This window comes from Lithobates pipiens, unplaced genomic scaffold, assembly GCF_037356315.1.
Source record: "Lithobates pipiens isolate NorthernLeopardFrog02 unplaced genomic scaffold, aLitPip1_a1.2 Scaffold_23, whole genome shotgun sequence".
Lineage (NCBI taxonomy): Eukaryota > Metazoa > Chordata > Amphibia > Anura > Ranidae > Lithobates > Lithobates pipiens.
Window position 1 is genome coordinate 292744776 of NW_027507785.1, and position 27239 is coordinate 292772014.

Below are 27239 nucleotides of genomic sequence, written 5' to 3' on the forward strand. Positions count from 1 at the left end.
TTGAACCCCCCCAAAAAAAAGTGACCATGCATAATAGGTCCACACTGGAACTAGAGCACCCAGTATAATGTCTCTATAATGTAAGTACCCAATATACTATAAAAAGCTAAGAGCCCTAAATAATGCACAATGACTTGAGCTCCAAGAAGAAGCTGAGAATGCATAATAATACCACCCAGCATAATGCCTCTAAAATGTAAGCACCCAATATACCACCACACTAAAGCTGAGCACCCCAAACTTTGCCACAGTGAAATTCCAGCACCCTGTATAATGGCATACCAAAACTTGTGGTCCCGGAAAAATGCAACACTGAAACTTTATTTTCCTGATTAATACGACAATTAGGCTTCGTTCACACCTGAGCATTTTTAGCTTCACAAAACGCTCGTAAAACAACCAAAAAGCAGCTGAACAAGCAGGACCCCATTCATTTCAAGGGCATCTGTTCACATTTGGGTGTTTTGGCACCTGAAGCAAAACGCCTGAAAAACGCCCTAAGCTAGAAAAGAACATGAGCTTCTTTGGGGCAGATTATAGGTGCGTTTTCTGCCTTTTGCATTGGTGACCTAAACAAAATCACGGTAAAAAAAAACTGCAAAAACGCAGTAAAAATGTGCGACTTTGAAACGCTCAGGTGTCAATGCAGCCTAAACATAGGGCTCCTGAACAGTGCCACACACACACTTGGTCACCAGAATAATAACATATTGATCACTGGGCATTCATCTTAAAGCGGAGGTCCACCCTAAAATGGACCTTCTGCTCATCGGAATCCTCCGTAATCCAGGTAACTGCACCCACTTCCGGGATAGCTCTCTGCGTAAAGGGGCGTGGATTACGCCCCTTTCCGCAAGTGCCCGCCCCTTTCCGCAAGTGCCCCGCTGCCTGCTGCGAAAACACACAGATCCCAGAGGCAGCGGGGACCATCCTTATTGCGCAGCGCGGCTCGTGCATGCGCAGTAGGGAACCGGGAAATGAAGCCGAAAGGCTCCATTTCCTGATTCCCATACCCAAGATGGCGGCGGCAGCACCCGAGAAACGATCTACAGATCGGCTTCGGGTGCCGACATCGCGGGTGCGCTGGACAGGTAAGTGACACTATTTTCAGTCAGCAGCTGCAGTATTTGTAGCTGCTGGCTTTAAAAAAAAAAAAAAACGCGGAGTCCCGGCGGACTCCCGCTTTAAATGTGTTTCTCCCCCATAAACTTGCTGCACAGGCATCCTGATCTGGTGCTGTTAGGAGCTATTAGAAATCTGGGATACTTTGGTAATCACTATGTGTATTTGTTATCACATTCCAGGCAACAAATATAAGCATGCCACGTAAAGGAAGTGGAAGAAAGGACACTGATGGAAGGAGGGGAAATAAACTGTCCAGCAGCAGCTCCTCTGCTTCCACAAGCAGCATTCATAATTCCAAGCAACACAAGGGCCAATTGAAATCCAATGAGCAAAAGCAGCACAACAAAAAACAACAAAAACACCAGAAAAGCAGCAGTAGCAGCAGCAGCAGTAGCAGCAGCGACGCTACCAGCAGCAGTAGCAGTTCCAGCAGCAACAGCCGCAGCAGCAGCAGCAGCAGTAGCAGTGGCAGTAAACATAAAGGACAAAAAGGACAAAAAGTACAAGATGGACAATATAGACATAAAGGACATGGACAGAACAAGCAGAGCAGCAGTAGCAGCAGTAGCAGCAGCAGGAGCAGCAGCCGCAACAGCCGCAGCAGCAGTAGCAGCAGCTCTAGCCAAAGTGGCAGCAGCAGTAGCAGCAGCTCCAGCCAAAGCAGAAGGGGCAGAAGGCACCCCCATCAACATCAAAATAAGCAGCTGCACTCTCACCAGCAAAACAAGAACTCAAAAAGGAAGTGGCAACTAACCAACTTGTCCAACAGCCCTCTGGATGATGGAGGCCATAGCAGTGTTACCAGCGAACAGGTAATATTAGCATTGTGTATTTTATACAATCTGTGACTCTTTCTATCTATTAATACCTGTTCCCTCAATAGCACATTTCCTTTGCTTTCCCCCACTTGGTTTAGCCACTAGGAGCTAAGAAACTGAGTATGGGCAAGCATGGAACTCATTACCCTTCCTCCCACGTGACAGCATTGGTGCGTAGAGATTAGCTGCATAGACCCATATACCGTCACATAGGGACATTCCTCAGTAGAATGCAAGGTCCACTTATATTGCCTGGACCCTTACCCCTGTAAAAACTACTAGCTATAGTATTTCCATAAATGCATCTGTAGGGAAAAAAGGTAGATTATAGGGTTACCTTTTATAATAACCATAATCCACAATGCTGGCTGTGACATCACTAACTTATATGAAGATTCTTAGGGAATGCAGGCCAGGCCAAATGTCATAAGGAGACACTCTGGTCCATTAGCAAGAATGCCTTCTTACCAGACTTTGGGGGCTCTACATTCCCCAAGATCATGTCGGAAGGAGTGTTCACCTAGGTGATTAGGTAAGTATAAAATCTAACTATTGTAATTTACAGGTTCATTTTGGACATACTATAGCAGCAATTTTTACAGGGAACGGAGGCCCAGACATTATAAACGAGCCTTGGATATTACTTCAATATCCACTTTAAGCTCTACCTAGAGTTTCCTGAAGATAACACAAGGTTTCATCTTCTCATGGAGACATGCTGTATTGGAGCAAACGGGAGATAAGTATGTACTTTCAATTGGCTGTCATTAAAGTGAACCTGTTGCTTTGTTTAGCATTGCCAAGACACAGCTTCATTTTCTGTTTCAATATCTGTTATTAAAGATTTTCACAGAACAAAAATAAAGAGATTCCAGCATTAATTTTGAATAACACGTAACTTCCACAATTTGAATTGCATACTGTATAAAAATAGAAAGTCATACTTTATAATTGCATGAGTTCAATGCCAAGGACCTATTACAACAATCCGCATGGCAATAGGCCATGTTCCCTGAGACAACTAGCCTCTTATATTTCTGCGGTATATAACCACAATCTGTAATAATGATGCTCTATTAACCACAGTCTTATTTACTAGTATCAAAACAGACTGTAAAACAGGCTATAAAACGGACTGTAAAACCTAGAACTCTCAGTATGTCTTTCTACATTATGGTAACGCAATTTAACGGGGCTCAGAGTACGTTTTTCACCTTAAGGAATGTACATCCTCTCAATCAAATAGAGCAGGACGCTCCATCCCCTAAAAATGCAGAATCATGCAGTCCAAGTCCCTTAATAACAAAATCTAAAGAAGAAGCAAAAAAAAAAAAAAGGACCAAAAAGAGCAAAGAATTGATGAAAAGAAGAATAGAAAGGAGGAGGGGAAGGGGGTTCCGCGTGCTAGTCCACATCAATCAGTAGGGAACCTAGCCAGGGATAGTCTGGGGATCATTGGTCAAGTATCTGATCCATGGATCCCATATCTTTTCAAACACCTTCAATTTATCCTGTAACATTGCTGGACACAGCTTCATTTTCATGGTTATTACTGAATTAGTGACTGGATGAACAAAACCTTTATGCCAACAAATTCCTGAATTATTATTATTTTTATTATTATTATACAGGATTTAGGCCGGGTTCACATATATGCGAAACTCACATCCAATTTGCTTTGCAGGAGAGTTGTGACCGACTCTTAATGGAGCCGGTTCACACAGCCCTGGTGCGGCCGCAGTCCGCATTTGAAAAAGGTCCTGTGCGTCTTTGGTTCCAATTCAGATTTCTGACCTGATTTGCACTTGAATTGTTGAACAGGGATGCGCCGGACCCCTGCTGTGAGCCATGGCTGCAGCATGTGTGAACCCAACCTTATATAGCGTCAACCGTTTACGCAGTGCTTTACTATGTGGGGGGGGGGGGAAACGATACAATTACAATACACTTCAATACAGAAGGAAAAGGAGGGTCCTGTTCGTGGAGCTTACAATCTAAAGGAAGAGCAAGGTAGTACAAAAGGTAACAGCTGCGGGGGATGATCTGGTGGAGGTGATTCGGTGGGGGTTGGGTAGGCTTCCCTAAATAAAGGTGGACAGGGTAGGGGCTGACCAGACATACTGGGGAAGAGAGATCCAGAGGATGGGAGAGGCTCTGCAGAAGTGGAGGTAACAAACGAGCTAGAGAGCAGGAGGTCTTGGGAGGAGCGGAGAGGACGATTTGGGTGATATCTGCAGATGAGGTGATGTAGCTGGGGGCTGAATGTGCATAAAGATATTTATGACAATACTAATAAATAGTAACAATGTTTTTAAAAAAATTATACCCCATATGACTGTCACATTATTGGCAAATATTTCATTTGAAGCTGAAGTTTAGGTATTGAATTTTTTACATATCTACAGTGGTCCAGCTTGGGACCAATGTAGCTATGTAGGAAAAAGGCATACCCTCGAAATGCATTGGCGTCTACAGATTTGTTTGTGATGCCATCATAGCCCATCTGGAGACACAAACAATGGTTCTGGTGGCACTTCTCCTGAAACACGCCATGGGCCTTTACATTGTTTTATTTGTGAGTATAATTATTCACTTCTATCCTTTAAATAAATGGATAGCGCACAGCTGGTGTGCCCTCTTTTTTTTTTTTTTTGATGCAATATATTTATGTATGTGCCATACTTGTGGAATGCCCATGGAGGTCTGTAGTAGGCACTGCTACTACAATGATCTCCACTAGCTACTAGGTCCGGACCGGTACCTAATGGCTGTCCTACTGCCTTGTGGTTTTCTCAGCATGGGTGCATTCAGAGAGCACTTTGAATCTGCTCCCATTTTCCACCTTGAAGTGGAGAAGGTTTCTAGCTTCCACAGGTATATCACTTACACTTATTTCAAGCTGCAAGCTGGACTATGTAAAAATTGCAATGCCTAAACCTCAGCTTCCAAATTAAAGCCAAAATTTTTTTTTTCATTTTAAATAGAGTAAGGGAGGGTTACATAGTTACATATTTAATAACCTCTAACAGATTTTTTTTAACCATCTGTGTCACATTGAGGGGATTTCCTTTCACTTCCTGTCCCATAGCCAAGACAGGAAATGAGAAGAACTTCCTCCAAAGTGAAGGAATCCCTGGTTGCCATCAGGGTCACCATTACTAGTGTCACCATTGAAAGGTTTCCCTTCTATCCCTAATGATAAACAGAATAGAGAGGGTGAATCTTCCTAACCAGGGTACAGACAGCAATAAAAAGTAAGCACTGATTACGGTGCGAAACGTGTCAGCATTTTCCTGTACCCTGTTATTCTTTTGCTGTGGATTTTTTGATTTTGTTTTGATGTGACCCACGTTGTTTCAATTAAAGATGGGATTTCAAGTCTTTTTCCAGTGCACGGCTATCCAGAGTTTTGTCCTGCTCGTTAGCAATAAAAACCTGACAGGTGTTCTGATCCCTCTTCACTCTATCCAAAAAAACAAAAATAAAAAAAAAATTGAATTATATATTAATATTATATATTTTTTTCAAAGGTGGAAATTTATCAGCTGCGTTTTAAAAGACCTCGTGTTAAGGTAAGGGCTAATTTTTTCTATTTCATTATATTACATTGGTGATAATTTGCTCTGGGTAGCAGACTGGTTAGCATTCTTGCCTTGCAGAGCTAGGTTAGTATGAGTCGGTTTTCTTCCACCCACAGATATAAATGACCCTCATCTGAATGTCGTATTCTACAATGATCAATCACAAAGCTGGTTTGAGAAAGTTGGAGGGTTGGGTGTGGAGCCACCCAGAGTAGGACATACTATTTGTGCAGACAAGGGCCCTTTGGAACTTAGTGGCTCATCTATAGGTCAGATGGACGCTACGACCTCCTCCCACTATCAGAGACAAATAAACAAGGCTTGCATTGTCCTAGTTGTTAACCAATGGTCGGGTTGCACATCACCTGGACTGACTTCAGGTTCCAAAACTGGCCAGCAGGGGGTGGCCAGGGGCTGTAGGGGGACGCCGGGACAAGGCTGTCCAGGAGAGGAGAGCCTCCAGTTGGGCATGGAACTGGCATACACGACCCATGAAAGAGGTGGTCAGCCTGCGTTCTGTCCTCATCCTGTACTCAGTAGGACACAGGCGGGGACTTTTTACTCCTGTTCACCAAGAAACCTTTAGGCATGTCTGCGGCGGAAGTGGTGCGGCTTTTTTACGGGCCATTAGAGCCTGTAGGGAGCTTGAGACTAAATTGTAGGTATCCTCAATAATGTTTTTGAATTAGAAATTTCATATTTGGTGGAAGACCAGAAAGTATAGTCCATGTCCAAACAGATACCCCAGGATATGCACTGCTTCTATATACCGTGAAAGCATTGACCGTGAGTATAAGATTACACAGACCCTCCTAATTAGCTGTAGTATCGATATTCCCATCGCACACTTTCCTGCATAAGGCTTTGGGAGGAACGGGCAGTGTAGCAACAACCAACTGGAACTGGAAACATCACAGATCTAATGCACATATTTGGACGTAATTGACGATCCACGGTGTGCTGGCGAATATGTGCATTTGACCTCCCAATTAGCATTCTCCTTCACCAAGTGAGCATGGTCTGCCTCAGAATCTGCTGAATAAAATTGGATGAGGATCTAAAATAAATAAATGTATATATTAATACATGAGCAATCTTGCAATGTTCATAGTTGGCCGGTTGGTCAGCAACACAACATGTACCACACAACAGCTTCTAATGTTGTTTTCTTTATAATGCTATGATGCCTCCTAATGGTACAACATCTCTAAATTATAATATAAAGACAACATCTGGTCAAGTCCACTCAGCTCAGTCCAAAGACCACAGCAGAAGAAGAAAAAGCAGCAGCAGCAGCAGCAGCAGCAGTAGCAGCAGCAGCAGCAGCAGTAGCAGCAGCAGCAGCAGCAGTCGATCTTCCAGAAAACATGCGCATAGTGTAAGTAGACCAATCTATTACTTCAGTTCTAACTAAGACAGGACTATCAATATGGCAGCCATGCCAGTCACCTGAATGGTCAGTGTTGTGCTCTGTCCTTCTGCTTTATTAAATACTCCGACACGGCATGTTGGAGTCCCTCATTTGAAGGAACTGTCCCTATTTTAGAACCAAATGCCTCTTTCCTCTTTAGTTGCCACTCTTTTTGTGGTCTGATAGACCTCTACATAAAATATGCCACACCATACTATCACCAAAAATGTTATAGTACGCTTTGGAGGGGGGGATTTGCTAAAGGTACATGAAATAATGGATGAGATGTTACAGGCACCAAGAGACTATAGCAACCATATAAAGTAAGAGAAGTTTATTGTATATTATGATTAAAAACAGATACAAAAATTAAAAATATAGAGGTCCCTCATGACAGTAGATCACATATAAGTAAGTCACCTATATGTATACGTGTATACCCTAAAGAACCACATAAATGGAAGTCTGAAAATGCACCCCAACGTGTTTCAACATTTTATTGTCTTCTTCAGGGGGTATTGCAAAATGGGTAGATTCTACAAAAAACATCAACAAACTTACAATGTTGATAACAGAAGCCAACCCACATGTGGAGCACACCAGGAAGCCAGGAAACAGACCGCACGACAGAGAGAGAGAAGAGTTCAAGGGACAAGTTGTCACTAAGAGAAAAATATAACCAATAAATAGGATATAACCACTCATATATCTTAAACATAGTATATAACACCCCTATTTTTCAGTGCTTTGGCTCACAACGGTGTATCTACATACCCTATATTATTTTTTAAATATTTTTGGGGGGTTTTTTGTACCCTTTTTGCAATACCCCCTGAAGAAAACAATAAAATGTTGAAACATGTTGAGGTGCATTTTCAGACTTCCACTTATGTGGTTCTTTGGGGTATTCACATATCCATCCATATATATGACTTACTTGTATGTGATCTACTGTCATGAGGGAGCTCTATATTTATAATTTTTGTATCTATTTTTAATCATGATATACAATAAACTTCTCTTACTTGATATGGTTACTATAGTGTCTTGGTGCCGGTAAAATCCCATCTATTATTTAATGTGCTTGTATTGACCTCAGGGATGTGGAATCATTATAAAGGGTGCATTGCCTAACATATTTTTGATGTTTTGGTGGGAATTGAATAAAACTGGTGCACACAGAATCTGGTACAGCTGTGCATTGGAACCAATCAGCTTCCAGGTTTTATTGTCAAAGCTTAATTGAACAAGCTGAAGTTAGAAGCTGATTGGTTACTATGCACAACTGCACCAGTTTTCGTAAATCTCCCCCAAACCTTTCCTCCAACCTTTAAATCATGGATTTGCAATTAGCGGACCTCCAGCTGTTGCAGAACTACAAGTCCCATGAGGCATAGCAAGACTCTGACAGCCACAAGCATGACACCCAGAGGCAGAGGCATGATGGGACTTGTAGTTTTGCAACAGCTGGAGGTCCACTAATTGCATATACCTGCTTTAAATAATTGCATCTGTTTTTTTTTTAAAAGCCATTGTAGAGGAAAGGTAGTGTTCAAAGAAATACATCTGTGGGTTTAACCAATCGCTTTTGCCAATTTATTCTTTGCATCAGGCATAACGAGGGGAGTATCAGCAGTGTGTTCTTTGTCTACAAACTTTGAACTAAAGTGTCCTTTTTGGGAGGTGTGTGTTAGATATCTACTTGGGGAAATCTACAGACTAAGGCCCAATTCACAGTTGCGCGACTTGTCATGTGACTTTGGACATAACAAGTCGCAGCCCATACGTTTCAATGGCACCCGTTCAGATCAGTGCAACTTAAAGTTGCAGCGATTTTGAAAAGGTGCCCACACTACTTTGATGCAGCTTAGGTACAGAGAGTATATAGTCATATCAAAGTTGCATGGGGAAATCATGTGACTTTGGAGTCGCGCATGTGCGAATGGAGCATAAAATTTGGAATTAGCCCATGAAATATGTACCTAATATTAAGCCTTGTTTTCTTTTTTTCAGGCCAAAATAAATAAACAGAAGACTCCCAGCTGGGTTATCACCGCTCAGGCAATCAGATCTGACAACACCAAGCAAGGTTACCAAATCATTGTGTACAGTAACTATCACTCATACAAGCCCCAGGTCCAGGTCTTCATGGTGGACATCAATAAAGAAAGCCGCTGGAGAGTTTGTATCAAGGCAGGCATGCAAAGCATGCGTAAAGCCCAGGTAAAGATCTAATTTTACTAGAATTATTTTTAGCTTTATGGATCATAACAGGTTAACATCGGCCTTACTAAGCATGTTGGCCTTACTTAGGTTATGAACGTGTCGAATATACTGGTCCTATTTATACCTGTAGCATGGTGGCATAGCTCCCAACTGTCCCTATTTTTAAGGGACTGTCCCTGATTTGGAGCAATGTCCCTCTGTCCCTCTTTCCTCCTCATTTGTCCCTTATTATGGTCTGATCTATATAGTTGTATAGAAAAAACACTTTTTATCTTTCAAAAAGTGTTTCCCAGTGCTAAAACTTTCATCCAATTTCTAAAATGCCTCATTTGTAAATTTTAAAAGCCAATATAAAGGAATAGTAGTGGTAAAAAAAGCCCTTGTGGATTTAATTAACCTTTTTTTTTGGTTAATTCTCCTTTTAAGGGGGTGTGGCAGGGGGCATGTCCTATGCCTGCATATATTTTGTAGTAGGTGTCCCTCATTCCTATCTCAAAATGTTGGGAGGTATGTGGTGGCTTAGTGGTTAACATGCCTGCTAACCATAGAGGACAATGCAGGACATAGAGGACAATGCGGGGTCCAATCAGGTCCGCCTGAAAAACTTATCAGACAGCCCGTGTGAAAGGGGCCAAACATATTTAGACTGAAGTAAACAGAACTGACGTAAACCCTGTTAGAAGAGCATGGCATGCTTGCTCGAAGCGCCAAAGCTACAGCTCTGGTGATCCAAGCCCACTGTATAGTATCAAGTTTAAAAGATGGCATACTCCTGACAACACACGTGCTGCTTTCAAACTGTGACCTCACTCTAAGTCCCTCCCTTGCCATGCCCACTGACGCGTTTCGTCCTGCCCACAAGGCTTGTCTAAAATAGTGTGTTTTGCAATGAAAATGCTACCCCTGTTCCTGCTCCAGTGCTCTTTACTGGCATAACTGAGTAGCAGCCACACCCCTCATCATGTCACAAGTGTCCTGGCTCAGACTTGTGTTTGACACAGAGAAGGGATGTGTTTGACCAGGTCTCTTACGGAGCGCCAGTTACTGAGACTAGGTCAGGAGGTCAGCTGCTCGGCAAGGGATACATTTAGAGAATGATTTTCTTTTCTCAATTAGTGCAAGGCATTTTCTGATTGATCAAAATGGAGAGGCAGGCTCTCCACCTTGTCCAATCAGAGAATGATGCGCATTCATTGAGAAAATGCAATGCATTCTCTAAATGGCACCTATATCGAACAGCCAACCTGTTTTCAGAAAGCAGCAGGGCAGCGGTTTAGCACAGGACCCTGAAGCTAGTGGAGATTACTGGAGCAGTGGTTCTACTCATAGGTGTGCATCCCTTATCATCCTGTTTGGTGCAGATGCCCCCTGTTTAGACCCCTATTTCACCAAAACTCATCAAAATAAATTAATAAAAATTAAAACTACAGACACTGTCCACTGCCCTACTGATGCCAATCTCTGCCCTAATGAAACCACCCACTTCTCTACTGACACCATCAATATATATATATATACACATGCACACACACACACGTGTGTTTGAGCTTTAGGGTACACACCCTAATGCAATAGGCTGCACACACCTACGTGTCTACTACAGTGATTTCCAGCATCTGGAGGGATCTCACATGTATGGTATATACATAGTTACATTGATCTGAACTGGAATACTATAACTATGTATAGAAAAAAAAGCCATAACTTGAATTCTTCTTTAAGGGCTCTTTCACACGCTCCGATCCGAAAAAGTGTGACGGAGGAAAAACCTACTTTTCCATCCGTCATCAGATCAGATCGCGTGACGATGGATTCTGCGGTCAGTCGCCACCCGATCTCTTATAGGGGTGAGCTGCGCTCTGACAGGTCCGTCCCTGCGCAGTGTGCAGAGTTGGACCTGTCATCTGCGTGCTCAGCGGGGATCGATGGAGCTATCCCCGCTGAGCAAGCAGATATCCACAGGGCGGATCATCACTTATTCGCTCTGTGTGAAAGAGCCCTTAATCTATGAAAATAGAGATCGTTAGTACAAAGTCTGTCTAAGCCCAGATTCACAATGTTTCCTGGGCAAATTACATGCAGTGTCCCTGGGGTGCTATTTCAGCCATGGATTTATATGGCTCAAATCGCAGCGTATTTGCACCAAACTGGTGCAGGACCCTTTTTTGACTGCACCAGAACTGAATCGCATGGGTGTTCACACCCATGCAATCCAAATCTGCCAAATCGCACCGCGTTTTGCAAACTGATTGCAGGTTCTCGTTAACATACACTCCACCTCACCTAGTGTGAACTTAGGCTTAATGTATAGGTACATCCATTCTGTTACTTCAAATGAACTTTACTTGTAGCTTGTGCCACATGGTGAACCTACTGAAGACCTATGTCGGCAATATGTTGAAAGGCCTACGTTGGCTCATTAATGTCTTTTGCAGACCATAAAGTACATTGCGCCTCAAAATAATGATGCAAAAAAACTGAATTCTGCTTATCTCTTTGTGGTCTAGGCTACAGTGAAATGGGGTGTGAACTGTCAACAATACAAAGTTATTGCCTCTGCTCAGCTTGGATTCCTTGGCTTGCAGCCTGCATTGATGGCGAAGATTGCCTGGCCTAGAATCCCATCCAAATTGAAATCCAGCGGACAAAAGTAAGATTTAGTTACAAACGACTTTTGGCTACAATCCAAACAAAATGTCATTCCTATTACATTATTACTACATTACAGCAATCATCTTAGACCCTTTTCACACTGAGCCGCCCCGGGTGTCAGTGGTAAAGTGGCGATATTTTCAGTGCCGCTTTACCAGTGTTTTAGTGGTGCCATTCAGTGAAAAGGGGATAAATCTGCCCGCAAAATTTAGCTGCAGTGGTGCTTTGCTGGCGGTATCACGGCGTTGCCCCATTGTTTTCAATAGGCAGGAGCGGTAAAATTACGTTGTCCCAGAACAAGAGCTGCACCGCTCCACCATCATTTGACGGTGGGTGCGCAGCAAGCAGTTAAAGGGGCCAGACTGTGGCCAGTGAGTTTAGAAAATGTCCTGGCACCAGTAACAATGTCCCATTATTCTAGCGTCCCATCACTGGTTCCAGTAGGCAAAATAGTCCCCCATCCTGTATGTAAGTAGGAGGAATAACCCCCCTTCATTGGTATCAGTGGGAGGAATAGTGCCCCATCATTGGTGTTAGTGGGTAGAATAGTCATCCATTATTGGGTTCAGTGGGTGGAAAAGTCTCCCATCATTGGAAGGAATAGTCCTCCATCGTTGGTGTCAGTGGGAGGAATAGTGCCCCATCATTGCTGTCAAAGGGAGGAATAGTGCCCCATCAAATAGTGCCCCACTGTTGGTGTCAGTGGCAGGAATTATGTCCCATTGTTAATGTCAGTGGGAAGAATAGTGCCCCAAAGGCCAGGTAAAGGCAAGCAAAGGGCCGCATCTGGCCCCCGGGCTGCAGTTTGAAGACCATTGCTCTATAGTGTGTACTTGTCTCAACCCAGAGCACTAAGTGTCATATTCTGTCTGCTGCCTCGTTCCTCTGCTATCAGCATGAGTCCCTTCTGACAAGTTTTCCTGACACCAAGAGGTAAAAAGGTGACAGGAAAGCCTGTGATGATCAGCCTCAGCTCTGTTCCTGTGTGCTGTGTATAAAGGGGGTGTCCCTTCCCTCCAATCAGCTCTCAGGGCTCCCTTCACTTAGTTGTGCAGAGTGTAATTTGAGCTGCTCGCCTCCTGCTTTCTGAAAGCTCAGATAAGCTGTATACATTATGCACTTTGAACAGCTGTAAAGAAGAGAAGAATGGAACAATCAATGATGAGGGCAGAGACATCAAACTAGACACCACATCACAAATATGTAGAAACAAAAAAAGGACTATGGAGTGAACAAACCCCGGGACTTTTAAGGTGTCGTAAGCAAAATAGACAGATATTAGACAATATCCATAAAAAAGTTTTTATTACAACGTTAATAATGTACAAGTACAGAATGGAGATAAACAGGTAAAACATTTAGAAGAACTTGTTTCATCTCTATGTATCATGTTTACAGCCACTTTAAAGGAAACCTATGTTTACATGAACATATGAGATTTCATTGTTGATCGTTGTTGAATACTACTTGCCTGGCTGTTTCTTCAGTACTTTCCGAGTTGCAGACTTACAACCAATGTGCAGTAAGCAAAGTCAGTGTAGGTTCATAGTACCTTATCCAGAATAGTGAGTTGGATGACATGTATGGATAATGAATATAGTGGTGTCCTCTCTCCACTCCCATCCTGCTGACTAGACAATGAAAGAGCAGCAGTAGACTGATAGGGTCATCCCTCTGCTCACTCTGTCCTCCTAACAGATTCCTTGTTACACAATTGAACACAGCACACCTTATTGGCTCCCAGTACTGCCCCCACCTCTCCCAGTTGCTGTACAGGGGATATACACAGCGCTGATAACAAGTTAAATTCAGATACTTACAAAAAAAAACTTTAATGCTTTCAATGAATGATTAGCAGCTTTAATTTGTGTGTTTTTTTTTTTTTATATCATCGCCCTGGGGTTTGGCTTAAATAGTTCTAGTTTATGTATAATATAATGCAATAATAGACTATACTGTATATAATATATAAAATAAACTCTGCTGTTTCAGAGCCTCAGAGTTGGTACCTGGATTTGCCTACATGCTAGGATTCAATGAAAAAGCTCAGAAGAACCCATCAAACCAAGCGACCTTCATCTTCTCTCTTATTCGACCCAGGCTTGCAAATGTTGTGATAAAGCTGCCACGTGTAAGAGACACTTTCCTTCACCTGTTTCTATTGCTCTAGTAGTCTTTTAGATAAGGCATTTGAGATGTAATGTAATGTAATGTAATAATAGTGGCCATAGCTTATCGAATGTACGGGAACCCGGCTGCTATGTGTGACACTAACAGTCTCCTTTAAGGGAAATCTATTGTATGTGTAGCAAGAAACATATATATTCGTTTTACTTAAAGGGTCTATTTCTGAAACATTTTTTGCACTAATGCCATAAGCATTGAAGGAAATTCTGCCCCCCCCCCCTTTTTTTTTAGATTAATCCCATCTCCATCTAGTGGCCCAAATGAAATACCAAAATGAGAAAATGATATAGCAGGGGTCTCCAAACAGTCTAAGCAAAGGGCCAGTTTATTGTCCTTCAGGCATTAGGGGGGCCGGTCTGTGGCCATTGGGAGTAGATACTGTCCCAACATCAGTGTCTCATCATTGTTTTCAATGAGAGAAATATTGCCCCATTGTTGGTATCAACGGAAGAACAGTGCCCTGTTTTTGGTGTCAGTGGGAGGAGTAGTGCCTCATCATTGGTGTGAGTCGGAGGAATAGTGCCCATTGGTGTTAGTGGTAGGAATAGTGCCCCATCGTAGGTTTTAATGGGAGAAATAGTGCCCCATCCTTGGTATCAATGGAAGAACAGTGCCCCATTGATGGTGTCAGTAGGTGGAATGGTGCCCATCGTTGGTGTCAGTTGGGAGAATAGTACCTCAAGGATCAGATAAAAGCAAGCAAATGGGCACAGTTTGGAGACCACTGCAATAAAGCATTTCAGCAACTAGGTGGAGCTTACAATACAGGCATTAATCTCTTCTACAGGACCCATCATTCTTGCACTAACTTGCACAAATGCTTCTGCCATTCCTGCACCAGATGTTTTATAAATAGACCCCAAAGGTGTATGTGGACAAAAGCATATATTTCTAGTTGGGTTTTCTATGATAGAGAGATTGACCCTCATGTCCTGTCCTGCTAACAAAGGTGAGAGATTGACCCTCACTTCCTGTCTTGCTGACAACGGTGAGAGATTGACCCTCACTTCCTGTCCTGCTGACAACGGTGAGAGATTGACCCTCACTTCCTGTCCTGCTGACAACGGTGAGAGATTGACCCTCACTTCCTGTCCTGCTATCAATGGTGAGAAATTGACCTTCACTTCCTGTCCTGCTGAAAATGGTGAGAGATTGACCCTCACTTCCTGTCCTGTTGACAACGGTGAGAGATTGACCCTCATTTCCTGCCCTGCTAACAACGGTGAGAGATTGACCTTCACTTCCTGTACTGCTGACAACGGTGAGAGATTGACCCTCACTTCCTGTCCTGCTGACAACGGTGAGAGATTGACCCTCACTTCCTGTCCTGCTATCAATGGTGAGAAATTGACCTTCACTTCCTGTCCCATTGACAACGGTGAGAGATTGACCCTCACTTCCTGTTCTGCTATCAATGGTGAGAAATTGACCTTCACTTCCTGTCCTGCTGAAAATGGTGAGAGAGTGACCCTCACTTCCTGTCCTGTTGACAATGGTGAGAGATTGACCCTCACTTCCTGCCCTGCTAACAACGGTGAGAGATTGACCTTCACTTCCTGTCCTGCTGACAACGGTGAGAGATTGACCCTCACTTCCTGTCCTGCTGACAACGGTGAGATTGACCCTCACTTCCTGTCCCTCTGACAACGGTGAGAGATTGACCCTCACTTCCTGTCCTGCTGACAACGGTTTCACCAGACAGGAAATTAAGGAAAATCTGCACCAGCAACCCAGACAGAAACAGAGGTTTTAAGCCTTCCCCAACCTTCACAAAGAAAAACGTTTTTGTTATGTTTATATTGCTTTTTAAGAGCTCTGCTTACTTCTTGTCTGTAATGCATTGTCAGCTGGACCGGAGGTAAGGGTGAATATCTCTAAAGAAGCCCAGGTTAACAGTAAAAACCTAGCACTAAGCAACACTAAGAAAATATGTTTTTTTCTGGACATTCTACACTTTTGACTCAATATGTGTGCTAACTGAAAATACACCATACTTTCTATGAATGAATAGTAGCGCACAAGTGTGCACTTTCCTCTGCTCTTACCCTCCTGTAACACCTCTGCCTCCAGTTCCCAGTTAAGATAACAACTGTGTGATTGGCTAGCACAGCCTTGGTTCTGCTAGTCAAGGAATGATAAACTGTTAAAACGGAACTAAACTCAACATAATAAACTATTTTGTAATCCTTATGCTGCTTGCCTTAGTAAATACATAGGAAGGTATATTCTATTTAATCTGTTTTAAACTTTTTTTTTCACATTTCTTCGGTTGCTTCGTGGCCTAGGCCAAATTATGTCATGTATCCCAGGAGACTTCATGGGTATTTCTTCTTTCATCTGGAGGAGGGGCTTTCTCAGCTAAGCACACCCTCCTGCCTGCATGCCTGAGCTAAACGCAGACAGATTACAGGAAGTAAATGCTACAGTACATGAATAATCTGGCCTTGGCTAGGAATGCTGGGGGGAGGGTGATTTCTCAACAAAACAAAGCATGGAGACATGGATGAATGAGAGTTTGCTTTGAATATTAAAAACAAATAAATAGTTTTTTTGAGTCTATGGTGCTCAGATACAGTTTAGTTCCGCTTTTATGTAAAATTTTAGGAGATTATATCAGCAGTATTTAAAAATACATTTTAATGAGTTTCAAAAGATGACTGATCTAAAGGCTGTTTTTCTATTTGCATGAAATTTTAATGAATGTTTCCTATTTCTTATAATGCAGTTCACTTTGTACTACCAAGCCCTCAATCTGCCCATACCCATTCCCTTCCCCTGGAGAGCAAATGTTGCCAACCTCCAAGTGCCAACTTTTAACGTTTTTGCTGATATTCACAACACCATAGCAGATCATCTTCAAGGTAAGGAAAGTTCCATTGTGTGATCAAATTTACCTCCAATGACATTTAAAATGTGGCTTAGCCCTATTCATTGACTGCTGTATAGAGTTGCCACCTCATCCCTTTAAACCCGGACACATATGGATTACATGGGTTCTGGGGCCAATTTAATGCAAATAAGTGTAATTAATATGTGTTTGGTTTCAAAGGGATGCTGTATAACATTATCATTTTGCCCTGCATGGGCAAGGTGATAGTGACTATTTAAGGTGTTCTCAAGACGACCTGAGGAATGCTTAAATGATGATCATACTGACTGATAGGCCACTTTAGAATGGCTCAATCACATTTTAAAAGGCCTTCAGTGTTACTTGAAGCCTGATGTAGGCGACCATGCCAATTTTATTTTTTCTCCATAATTCAACACAAGTATGCGATGATAAGTATTCTCTGGTTTAACCCTAGGACGTTGCTTAATGGCCAACAGCACAATGACAACCTTCAATGATGTTAACTACCTGTACACAATGCCTGGAAGCTGCACTCATGTCCTTGCTCAGGACTGCACCGACGAATTCAAATTCATGGTGAGGACCAAGAACGCCAATGAAAATGATGAACACAGAGACATTATTGTTCAACTTGGTGATTTGTAAGTATACCAGTGATCTACTACATTATTGACATTATCTAAAATAACTGGGAACACCGTAAAGATGAATGGTGTCTAGCGTTGCCAAAGCTCAGTCTGTCCTTTATTATACTTTTACTGAGTCTAGTGCCTTCCCCCTTGGGTCATTTGGTTGCCACTGATGATGCAATTCCTGCGCAAGCACACTGAACTTACATGTCCCCGGAAACCCAGCTCCAATTTTGACATCTTACAGATGTTGGATTTGGACCAGCATTATACATTGCACTGCATGTGCCGCAGGAGCAAGGAGACCTTTTTCAGCAGAAGATACATGCAATATTTCCTATCAATTTTTAAGGTTTAGTCAAGCTTTAAAGATACCCTGTCTGCAACAAAAATTGCTGGTAAAGGCACAGAATATTAAGTATTTGAAATGTTTACTTTGGGTGTTTTTTCCTTAATTTTTTTATGCACTTGCATTGTGCCCTTGAACTTGCTAGAAAACTTGACTACTCTAATGCCGCATACACATGATCGGACATTGCGACAACAAATCCATGGATTTTTTCCAACGAATATTGGCTCAAACTTGTCTTGCATACACACAGTCACACAAATCTTGTCGGAAATTCCGAACGTCAAGAACGCGGTGACGTACAACACGTACAACGAGCTGAGAAAAATGAAGTTCAATAGCCAATGCGGCTCTTCTGCTCGATGGAACTTTGTGTGTCGGAATTGTGTACACACGATCGGAATTTACGACAATGGATTTTGTTGTCGGAAAATTTGAGATCCAGATCTCATTCTGATGGAAATTGTCTGATGGGGCCTACACGCGGTCGGAATTTCTGACAACAAGCTCCCATCAAACATTTTCCGTCAGAAAATCCGACCTTGTGTACGGGGCATAAGTGTCAATTACCTGCACAGCGGCCTCCCTTCTTGCACGTCATGGCCTTCTCATCTTCTGGAAGTGTCTAATTACTCTCTGTTGGCCCAGCTCCTCTGCTCCTCCCTTCAGCTTTCTACATAACTTTTTATGTAGCTGCCAGAGGAGGAGCAAAATAAATACTATAGAGCCACTTGGCTGAGAGCTCTGAGACTGCTGGGGCTGCCAACATCATATCCAAGATGGTGGAGCCCAGCTTCAGTAGTCACAGGAACTTTGGATGTCTACATTAGACTTCAGCCCTGGAAAGGATTTACCCCTTTCCTGACCACAGCACTTTTTGCGATTCGGCACTGCTTAATTTTACGTGACAATTGCACGGTCGTGTGACGTTGTACCCAAGCAAAATTGGCATCCTTTTTTTTCCACAAATAAAGCTTTCTTTTGGTGGTATTTGATCACCTCTGCTTTTTTTATTTTTTCCACTATAAACTATATATAGTGCATATACTATGCACTATAAATTGTAACTGTGGGGGGGAGGGGCTACACCTCACATGACAGTGATCACTGCTCTCGATGACAGAGAGCAGTGATCTCTGTCATGTCACTAGGCAGAATGGGGAAATGCTTTGTTTACAAAAGCATCTCCCCCGTTCTACCTCTCCATAACACGATCGCGGGCACATCGAGTCCACGGGACCCGCGGTCATGGTAAAGAAGACCATGGTGGGCACATGCGTCCGCAACACCACAATCTTAAAATGGACATACCTCTACGCCCTTTTGCCCACCAGTGCCAGTCTGCCGGTGTATATCGGTGTGCGCTGGTCGGCAAGCGATTAAAGGCACATATAATCTTATGGGAAGATTTTAGTTAAATATAAACATTATATTACTAACATTTAGAAAGGTAAATGCTAAAATCTGATGGCAACTAAGAGCCATTACCATTATATTTTTATGTCAATACTACAGTTATATCATGATGATGGGCTATAGCTTTAATATACATATTTCATGATCACTTGCCAACCTAATGCTTTATTTCATGGCTTCCTTCTCTCTCCCCATTTAGTACCATTGATATACGCAAAGAATCTGGAAAGCCTACAATCTTGGTTAATGGAGTTGAAATTTCCAAACTGCCTTACGAGCCTAGTGAAGGTAAGTAGGGTTCTACACAGCTGCCCATGGGCTTCACTAATCTTTATGAAATAACGAACTGGCACTGCTGACAACATATGATCATCTAAGCCCTTGGTGAATCAGGGAGCCTCATGCGGCCCTATGGTACTAACCCTTTGCAAACCCCAGTGGTGGGAACGGGAGCATTCATTTGCAAATGACCTGTAATAACAGTGATCTCTAAAAATCTCCTATAACACGCCCTTAGTCTCGGCTGTCTTCTGCAGCAGGCTTTCAATCTTCAACAACACCCATAGACATTTTTGTAGTCTCCTACTATCCCCTCCAGCATGTTTTCAGTTTCTGACTATTATTGGTGCCGTCAGGGAATGCAGTGCCCCCTATACCTTGTAAGTGGACAACCATTGGTCTAAATAGACAGACAATATCTGGTCTGTTTGCATTGGCTTCCATTCTGTGTCACGTGTCTACATGGGGAAGGCACTGCTCCTTAGTATCTAGTGTTCCTGTAGATCAGAACAATAGATTCTGGTGCTGGTATCTTTTTAGCACGGCGGATTGTCTTGGGTCCAGAGGATGCTGATGCAGGTTACATAAGAATGCAGGAAGTATTAAAGTTTATATCAGGGAGGGTTAGTATTAAAGGAAGGTTTGGCTTAGGGGTTACTGGTAGAGTTAGTTTTAGGACTAGAGGGAGGGTCAGTGTTAAATTTAGAGGGAAGGATACTGTAATCTTAGGGATACAAGTAAATGTTAGGGTTACAGGGTGACAAAACCTACACTGCACAACAGCAGTGATGGCAATGTATGTGGAATATTTAGTTATTAAAAAAATATTTATTGAGGCATGGCCGAGCAGGGCATGTGAACAGAAGTGTTTCTCAAAGCTCCAGCAAGTGATCCTGTGATTGCTACTGTGATTGCTCCTGTGACACCTGTCAATGTGCAGCTCTATGCTTCTCTGGCTTCTCTCTGCTTCGGTCCCCTTGTGTGCAAACCCAATGATTAAGAGGAAGAACAGAGAAGAAGCTGCTGCTTCAGATCCCCAGTATGGCGCCTCCAGCAGCCCTTCCACTTCAGACAAAGTTAAGCTCTGGAACAAGCTAAGTATATCTTTAATTGGTAGAACCAACCTGGTCAAAATATTTTTTTAGACCCCAGTTATTATACTTTAACCTATCGTTATTCCAGTTAAGGTATTTCGCATTGTGAATTCAATCTGTAGGACATTATTATGGAAAAACGTCTCTCTCAGAATCAAACTAGAATATCTACAAGTCCAAAAGATAGGGGAGGCGTAGCACTACTGAACCCTTGATTATACTATTTAGCAGAGCAATTGCATCACATGGTAGGTGGGCTTAGTTGAGGTGGTCCCAGAACCCAGTAGCCACACAGATCCTAAGCTGTCTATTGTCCTGCGCCATACTAAGTCCTAAACTTTGCCAAAGGGCTGGAAATGACACAGCTTGAGCAAATCTAAGAAGACATTTCCTACATGTAGGCTAATGTAAAAAATATGCTCTGAGCGGAAACAGATGTAACAGGTTACTGGGTTTACCGAGTATCTGGTGAAATGATACAAGTTCTGAGATATCTAAACTCCAGTATGTCTGAAAATTGCAGGCATATGGGGTAAGTCTTCTAAAGCACATTTTAAGCAGAGGCAATCTGGTTCCTTTCCAGTGGTTACAAACTCACGTTGGACTCCCTAATCATATGTACTTATACTATTTACAACTTCAAAATGCAGTAAAGGCCAAGGGTCCCCCAACTGCTTGCCATCTATCTCCCACTCCTCTTTTTAATCTTATGCAATGCACCAATGCAAAAAAGGGGCTTATGTTCCGCTGTTACACTGTGGGTCTTAATTCCTACTTAGAGGGCTTACCATGTAAAGCAATGGAACTGTTGGAGGCAGATGTAGGCTCTATGTTAGAGGATCAATGGGAAACCACTCTAGAATCAGTATGTTCCAGCTGTTTAAATGTCTCCCAGAGACTTTCTCATTTATATATAGTGTTACGCACCCATTACACCCCCACTAAACTCCATAAATTTGGCTAATTGCAAGACGTGATTAGCAGTAAATGCTACAGAGACCATGAGATCTCTATGGAGATTCATGTGCTGTGGTGCTGCTCTAAGCTCCACAGATATTGAACCATGGTTGTAGATACCATAGAGGCCGCATACACACAACCATTTTTCCGGCGGAATAAACCGACGGAGTTCCGCTGAAACGGTCTTGCCTACACACGATCACACCAAAGTCCTACCATCTACAACGCGGCGACGTACAACACGTATGTTGGGACTAGAAAAAGGAAGTTCAATAGCCAGTAGCCAATAGTTGCCCATGCGTCGTTCTTGATCCGTCGGAACAGCATACAGACTAAAGGTTTTCCCGATAGAAATGGATTCTGTCGGAAAGATTTAAAACGTGTTCTATTTCTAGGTCCGTCAGAATTTAAAAAAAAAAAAGTCAGTTGAAGCCCACACACGATCGGAATATCCGATGAAATTATTCCATCTGACCCTTTCTGCTGGAAAGTCAGTCCGTAACGTACATGGCATTACAGAACCTTCAGACTGCAGTTAAAATGGAACCAAAACAATGCATATTAGGTATATTGGATGATACCAAGATGTAAACCCATACTAGCCTGTAAATTTATCTTACTGTGCTGGAAATCTGAGACTCCTCCAACTCCTCAGGATTGAGTTAGGCTGCGAGTAACTTATTTATCAACATCGTGGATGTCCAGATACATTTGAGAAAGTGTGAGATGGTTGGTTGCACACCCCTGGTCTTGCTTTCGTAGACCTGAAGTTCCATAGGCTGCAATATAAGCAAACTTCTTCTGCCAATGTTTCTTTAACCGTAGAATTGTACTATAAGTCAACCTTAACGACTGCACTGCTTTAGCACCCCTCCAATATCTGTATTTGTGCTCTAGATCTTTACTTAATTCTGTATATGACCATTTTTAGGATGTTATAGGTTGTGTTATACAATATGACTGCCCATGGCTATTTGTCTACTCTGGAACATTTTCAATAAGTTTAATAAACTTTTCTTTTTCTGATAATTTTTTTTTTATATACCATTGCTAACTATCATTTCAGCATTAATATACTTAATATACTTAAATTCCAGATATGAAATTGGAGGAACAAGAAGGAAAGATTGTGCTATCAGCACCAGATTTTGGTATCCAGAAGTTGTCCCATGATGGAATGACAACCGAGGTAATTATAAGTAAATAAAACTGCAGCAGAAGACATGCATGTAGCACATAGGATCCAGTGAAATGCTGTTATGTGATCAGAATTTGAAAAGTAACTGCTGTAACTTGATTGGGTAATATGAGTGACTCAGGCAGTTTCCTCTGCACTATTAAGGCTCATTTTAAACAGTAGTGATCAATGATTGTTTACTGCTTAGTTACTGCATATTGCTGTACTACAGGCAAATAGTTAAATACATAAAGAAAATACATAAATGTAAGATGTTTTACCTGCTCAAGGATTTGAATTTCTGTCAATCCAATTCTGAGAATTACACAGCTCTGCCACATGGCACAGTTCTGCCTGTCAGAGCAGGATACCTGATTTTTCTCTGCTGCAGTTAGGTAACACTTAGGCCCCATTCACACCTGAGCGTTTTGTAGCTTGAAGTCTGATGCTACAAAACGCTTGAGGGGTAAAAATCGATTATTCTCTATGGAGATGGTTCACATCTCCACTCCAGCTCGCCTGAAGCTCAAGCAAGTTCTGGACCCTTTTTTTTCGCTCGAATCGGGCAGATTTGGGCATTTTTGGAGCAAGAAGCAGATGACAAAATCTAAAAACATAACAACAAATGATGAAACAGATGATCATTTTTCCTATTGGCTAATAAAAAAACGCCAAAGCTTAAAAACACCAGAAAAAGCTGCATGGAAATGCGCAAATGCACGTTACAAACCGCTGGAAAAATCCTAAAAACAATACTCTCAGGTGTGAATGGGGCCTCACAGACCTTGTCCCTCCCCCCAGCCTGTGATTGGATGGTAAAAGATAAAGTGACAGACTGATGAGCTCTTCTCACTGTCACCCTGCTCTCTCCTCTTGTTAGCACTTGAGCCCTGCAGCAAAACTGATTGGAGCCTTGTGCTGCTATTCGCTCTCCCAGCTTGAGCTCTGCTGTACAAGGCACAGCAAGGGGCTGATAATAGGTAAAATGCAGGTACTTCCACTGCTTGCATTTAAAACAGACATTGTATTAATGATTACAGGGCTGCATTAATTTCTTTATTTTATATCTGCCTGGAGTTCATCTTTAATTATAAAAGGAAAATACATACTGTAAGCATTTGGTTAATATAGATAATAATGTGACATTGTATGTACAGGTCCTAGCTACTAACTTTATGAGAGGCAAGACATGCGGTCTCTGTGGTCGTTTTGATGATGAGACAAAGCAAGAATTCAGAAGGCCCGATGGATCTACAGCAAAGGATGCCGACAGCTTTGGCCATTCTTGGATCTTGGCGGAAGAAACCTGCTCTGGAGGTAAGTAGACCAGTGGCGGCTGGTGCTTCTTTTTTTGGGGGGGGGCGGAAGACAAACCCCCGCCCGCTCACCCACCCTGTAATTATCCCATGCAGGTCGCGGATGGCTTCTCCTCCCAGCCAATCCGGTCTAAGGACCGATTGGCTCATAAAAATACACGTCTGGCGCCCCACATGGGGATTAGGGAGCTGGCGCCCCCTATGGATGGGCCGCCACTGAAGTAGACTACAGATCCACACAGTAGAATCATGCATTTCATCTCCCACCTCATAAGATTACCATCTAATGTCACTTCAACAAGATTACTAACACTATATGATGGAGAAGCAATGATAGAAAAGTGCCCAGAGGCCTGGATAAAGACTAGCGAAGGGACACATTCGGCCCACAATTTGGAGACCACTGAGCTACAAATTGATGCATGCACCCCATAAAACACCTATTATACCATCCAAGATTAGAGTCAGATATAATTTATTAGTTGACATGAACACTTATGCAGCTTGTGTTATTTCTTTGAAGCTTGCAAACTTCAGCGAACTTTGGTGAAGACTGAAAAGCCAGAATATGAGGAATCCAAGTGCTATTCTACTCATCCAGTTCTGCAATGTGCTGAGGGCTGTACCGCGACCTCCACCACACCTGTCTCTGTTGGCTTACACTGCCGGTCCACTGGTAAGTTTCAGTAGTAGCGGGCTTCTAGTTTTTTGGACTGTACCATTATCCAACCCAACAATTTACTAGGAATTAACCAATATCCAATTTTAAAAGTGGCCTCTGTTGCTATTGTTGCCTAATTTTGTATGAAGTAATTGCTGCATATGTATCCATCTTTATAATCTCTGAATGCACTCAAAGGTTCTATCTGGGTCTTGACCTTCTGGTCTCTTCTAATGATGATCCTCTCCAGGAAATCTCTCCAAAGTGAGGGGAAGTTCCTTCTTAGATAGGTGTTTGGCCAAAGAGAGTCCTAGCGAAACGTTATCTCATTTTTGAACTGCTGAAAACTCAAGTTTTTCTTTTTGTATAACTTGTTCCCTGATTCTTTTGCAGAACTGGAAGAAGATGAGATCCTGGCTGACCTGCCTGAAGACGTCACTGAGACCTTACAAGCTCACACTTCTTGCTCCTGTGGAAACCAGAAGTGCGCCTCCTAATTCCACGGCTGTTGTCACTGGCCGACCTACATTGTACTTAGAAACTCAAATATGAGCTGTAATGTCAGCCCCAATCAACCCAATCGCACTTTCAAACCAAGTGTATAGTTCTCCATTGTAACCCCTGAAATTGTCAATAAATATATTTGCATCCACAAAACATGTCTGTTATTCTTATAAAATATCTTTTAAGGTCATGCAAACATATCTAACAACTAAAAGGCACGTAAAAGAGAAACAAGTTACATTTGCAGAGGTGTATAGAAATGTTCCTGCTGGTTAACAGAATTAGAGATAACACTGACTGTGGGAACAAGAATGTTCTGTCCAATAATCCTATTGATAGGATCTGCAGGCAGTGTTTGGTATGTTCTATTGTGAAAGAAGCAAAGACCATGGGGAAGCACCAGATCAGTAGTTCCCAACTTTTTCCCACAGGCCAAAGTGGCCATTTCTTGCCTTTAACCGACCCTTGTACCACTATTCCTATCATTGACTTTATTGATAGGGCACTATTTCTACCAAGGATTGTGCCCTACTTCTTCCACTGACACCAGCAATGGGGAATAATTCTTCATTCTGACTGACACTATTAATGGGGCACTTTTCCTATTACTGACACCAGCAATAGGCCACATTTCCTTCAACTGACAACAATAATGGGGCACAGTTCATCAAACTAGAGCCAACGGTGTAGCATGATACCTCCCACTGACATCACTGATGTGGTACTATTCCTCTCATTGACACCAACAATAGGGCACTATTCTTCCCATAGATACAGATGATAGGGTACTATTCCTCCCATAGATACAAATGATAGGGTACTATTCTTCCCACTGACACCATCAAAAGGGTACTATTCCATCCACTGACACCAATGACTGGGTAGTATTCCTCCCATTGACACCATGGAAAGGGTACCATTACGCCCACTGTCACCAATGACAGGGCACTGTTCTTCTCACACAAATAATACGGTACTATTTCTCCCACTAAAATCAAAGATGGACACCACTTATAGGGCACTATTCAGCCCCATACACACTATCAGTTTTTCTGCTGAGTTTTTCCTTCAGGTTTACCAAAACCATGTAGTACAAGGGTCTGTCTGATTGCATACACATTGAAACTTCTAAGGTTTGACCTCATATTATATGGTTTTGGTAAATCTGAAGGAAAAACTCAGCAGAAAAACCAATAGTGTGTATGGGGCTTTACTCCTACTGACACCAATGAGAGGGCATTGTTCTTCACATAGATACCAACAATGTGGCACTATTCCTCCCACTGACACCAATGGTAGGGCACTACTCCTCCCACTGACACAAAAAATAGGGTACTATTCCTCCGACTGACGCCAACAATGGTGTACTATTCTCACTGACAACAACAATGACGTCTACTCCTCCCACTGATACCAATGACAGGGCACTATTACTCCTACTGACACCAATGAGAGGGCATTGTTCTACACACTGATACCAACAATGTGGCACTATTCCTCCTATTGACACCAATAGTAGGGCACTACTCCTCCTACTGACACAAATAATAGGGTACTATTCCCCCCACTGACACCAATGACAGGGCATTGTTCTTCTCACACATATAATATGATATTATTTCTCGGAATAAAACCAAAGATGAGACACTATTCCTACCATGGACACCATTTATAGGGCACTATTACCCCTACTGACACCAATGAGAGGCCATTGTTCTTCACAATGATACCAACAACGTGGCACTATTCCTCCTACTGACATAATTGATAGGGAACTATTCTTTATACTGAAATCAATGATTGAAGACTATTATTCTCACTGACACCAACAATGGCGTACTATTCTTCTCACTGACACCAACAATGGCATACTATTCTTCGCACTGATAACAACAATGTGATCTATTTCTCCCGCTGACACAGATGATGGGACACTATTTTTCAAACTGACACAAACAATAGGGCAGTAGTCCTCCCACTGACACAACTGAAAGAGTGCTATT

General features: G+C 42.4%; 1 protein-coding gene across 1 annotated transcript in view; it reads left to right on the forward strand.

Annotated features, from left to right (window-relative positions):
* The window catches only part of LOC143926536 (vitellogenin-A2-like), a 55531-nt gene extending 30142 nt beyond the window's left edge, over positions 1–25389 (forward strand). The window contains exons 23-35 of the mRNA XM_077450343.1: positions 1305–1937; positions 5474–5515; positions 6750–6902; positions 8949–9158; positions 11669–11811; positions 13806–13944; positions 16726–16861; positions 17306–17492; positions 19445–19533; positions 22676–22767; positions 23913–24072; positions 24595–24747; positions 25126–25389. Of these exons, the coding sequence (XP_077306469.1) occupies positions 1305–1937; positions 5474–5515; positions 6750–6902; positions 8949–9158; positions 11669–11811; positions 13806–13944; positions 16726–16861; positions 17306–17492; positions 19445–19533; positions 22676–22767; positions 23913–24072; positions 24595–24747; positions 25126–25229 (2241 nt within the window). The 3' untranslated portion in view covers positions 25230–25389. The remainder of the gene's footprint in view (positions 1–1304; positions 1938–5473; positions 5516–6749; positions 6903–8948; positions 9159–11668; positions 11812–13805; positions 13945–16725; positions 16862–17305; positions 17493–19444; positions 19534–22675; positions 22768–23912; positions 24073–24594; positions 24748–25125) is intronic.
* Positions 25390–27239: the final 1850 nt, after the last annotated feature.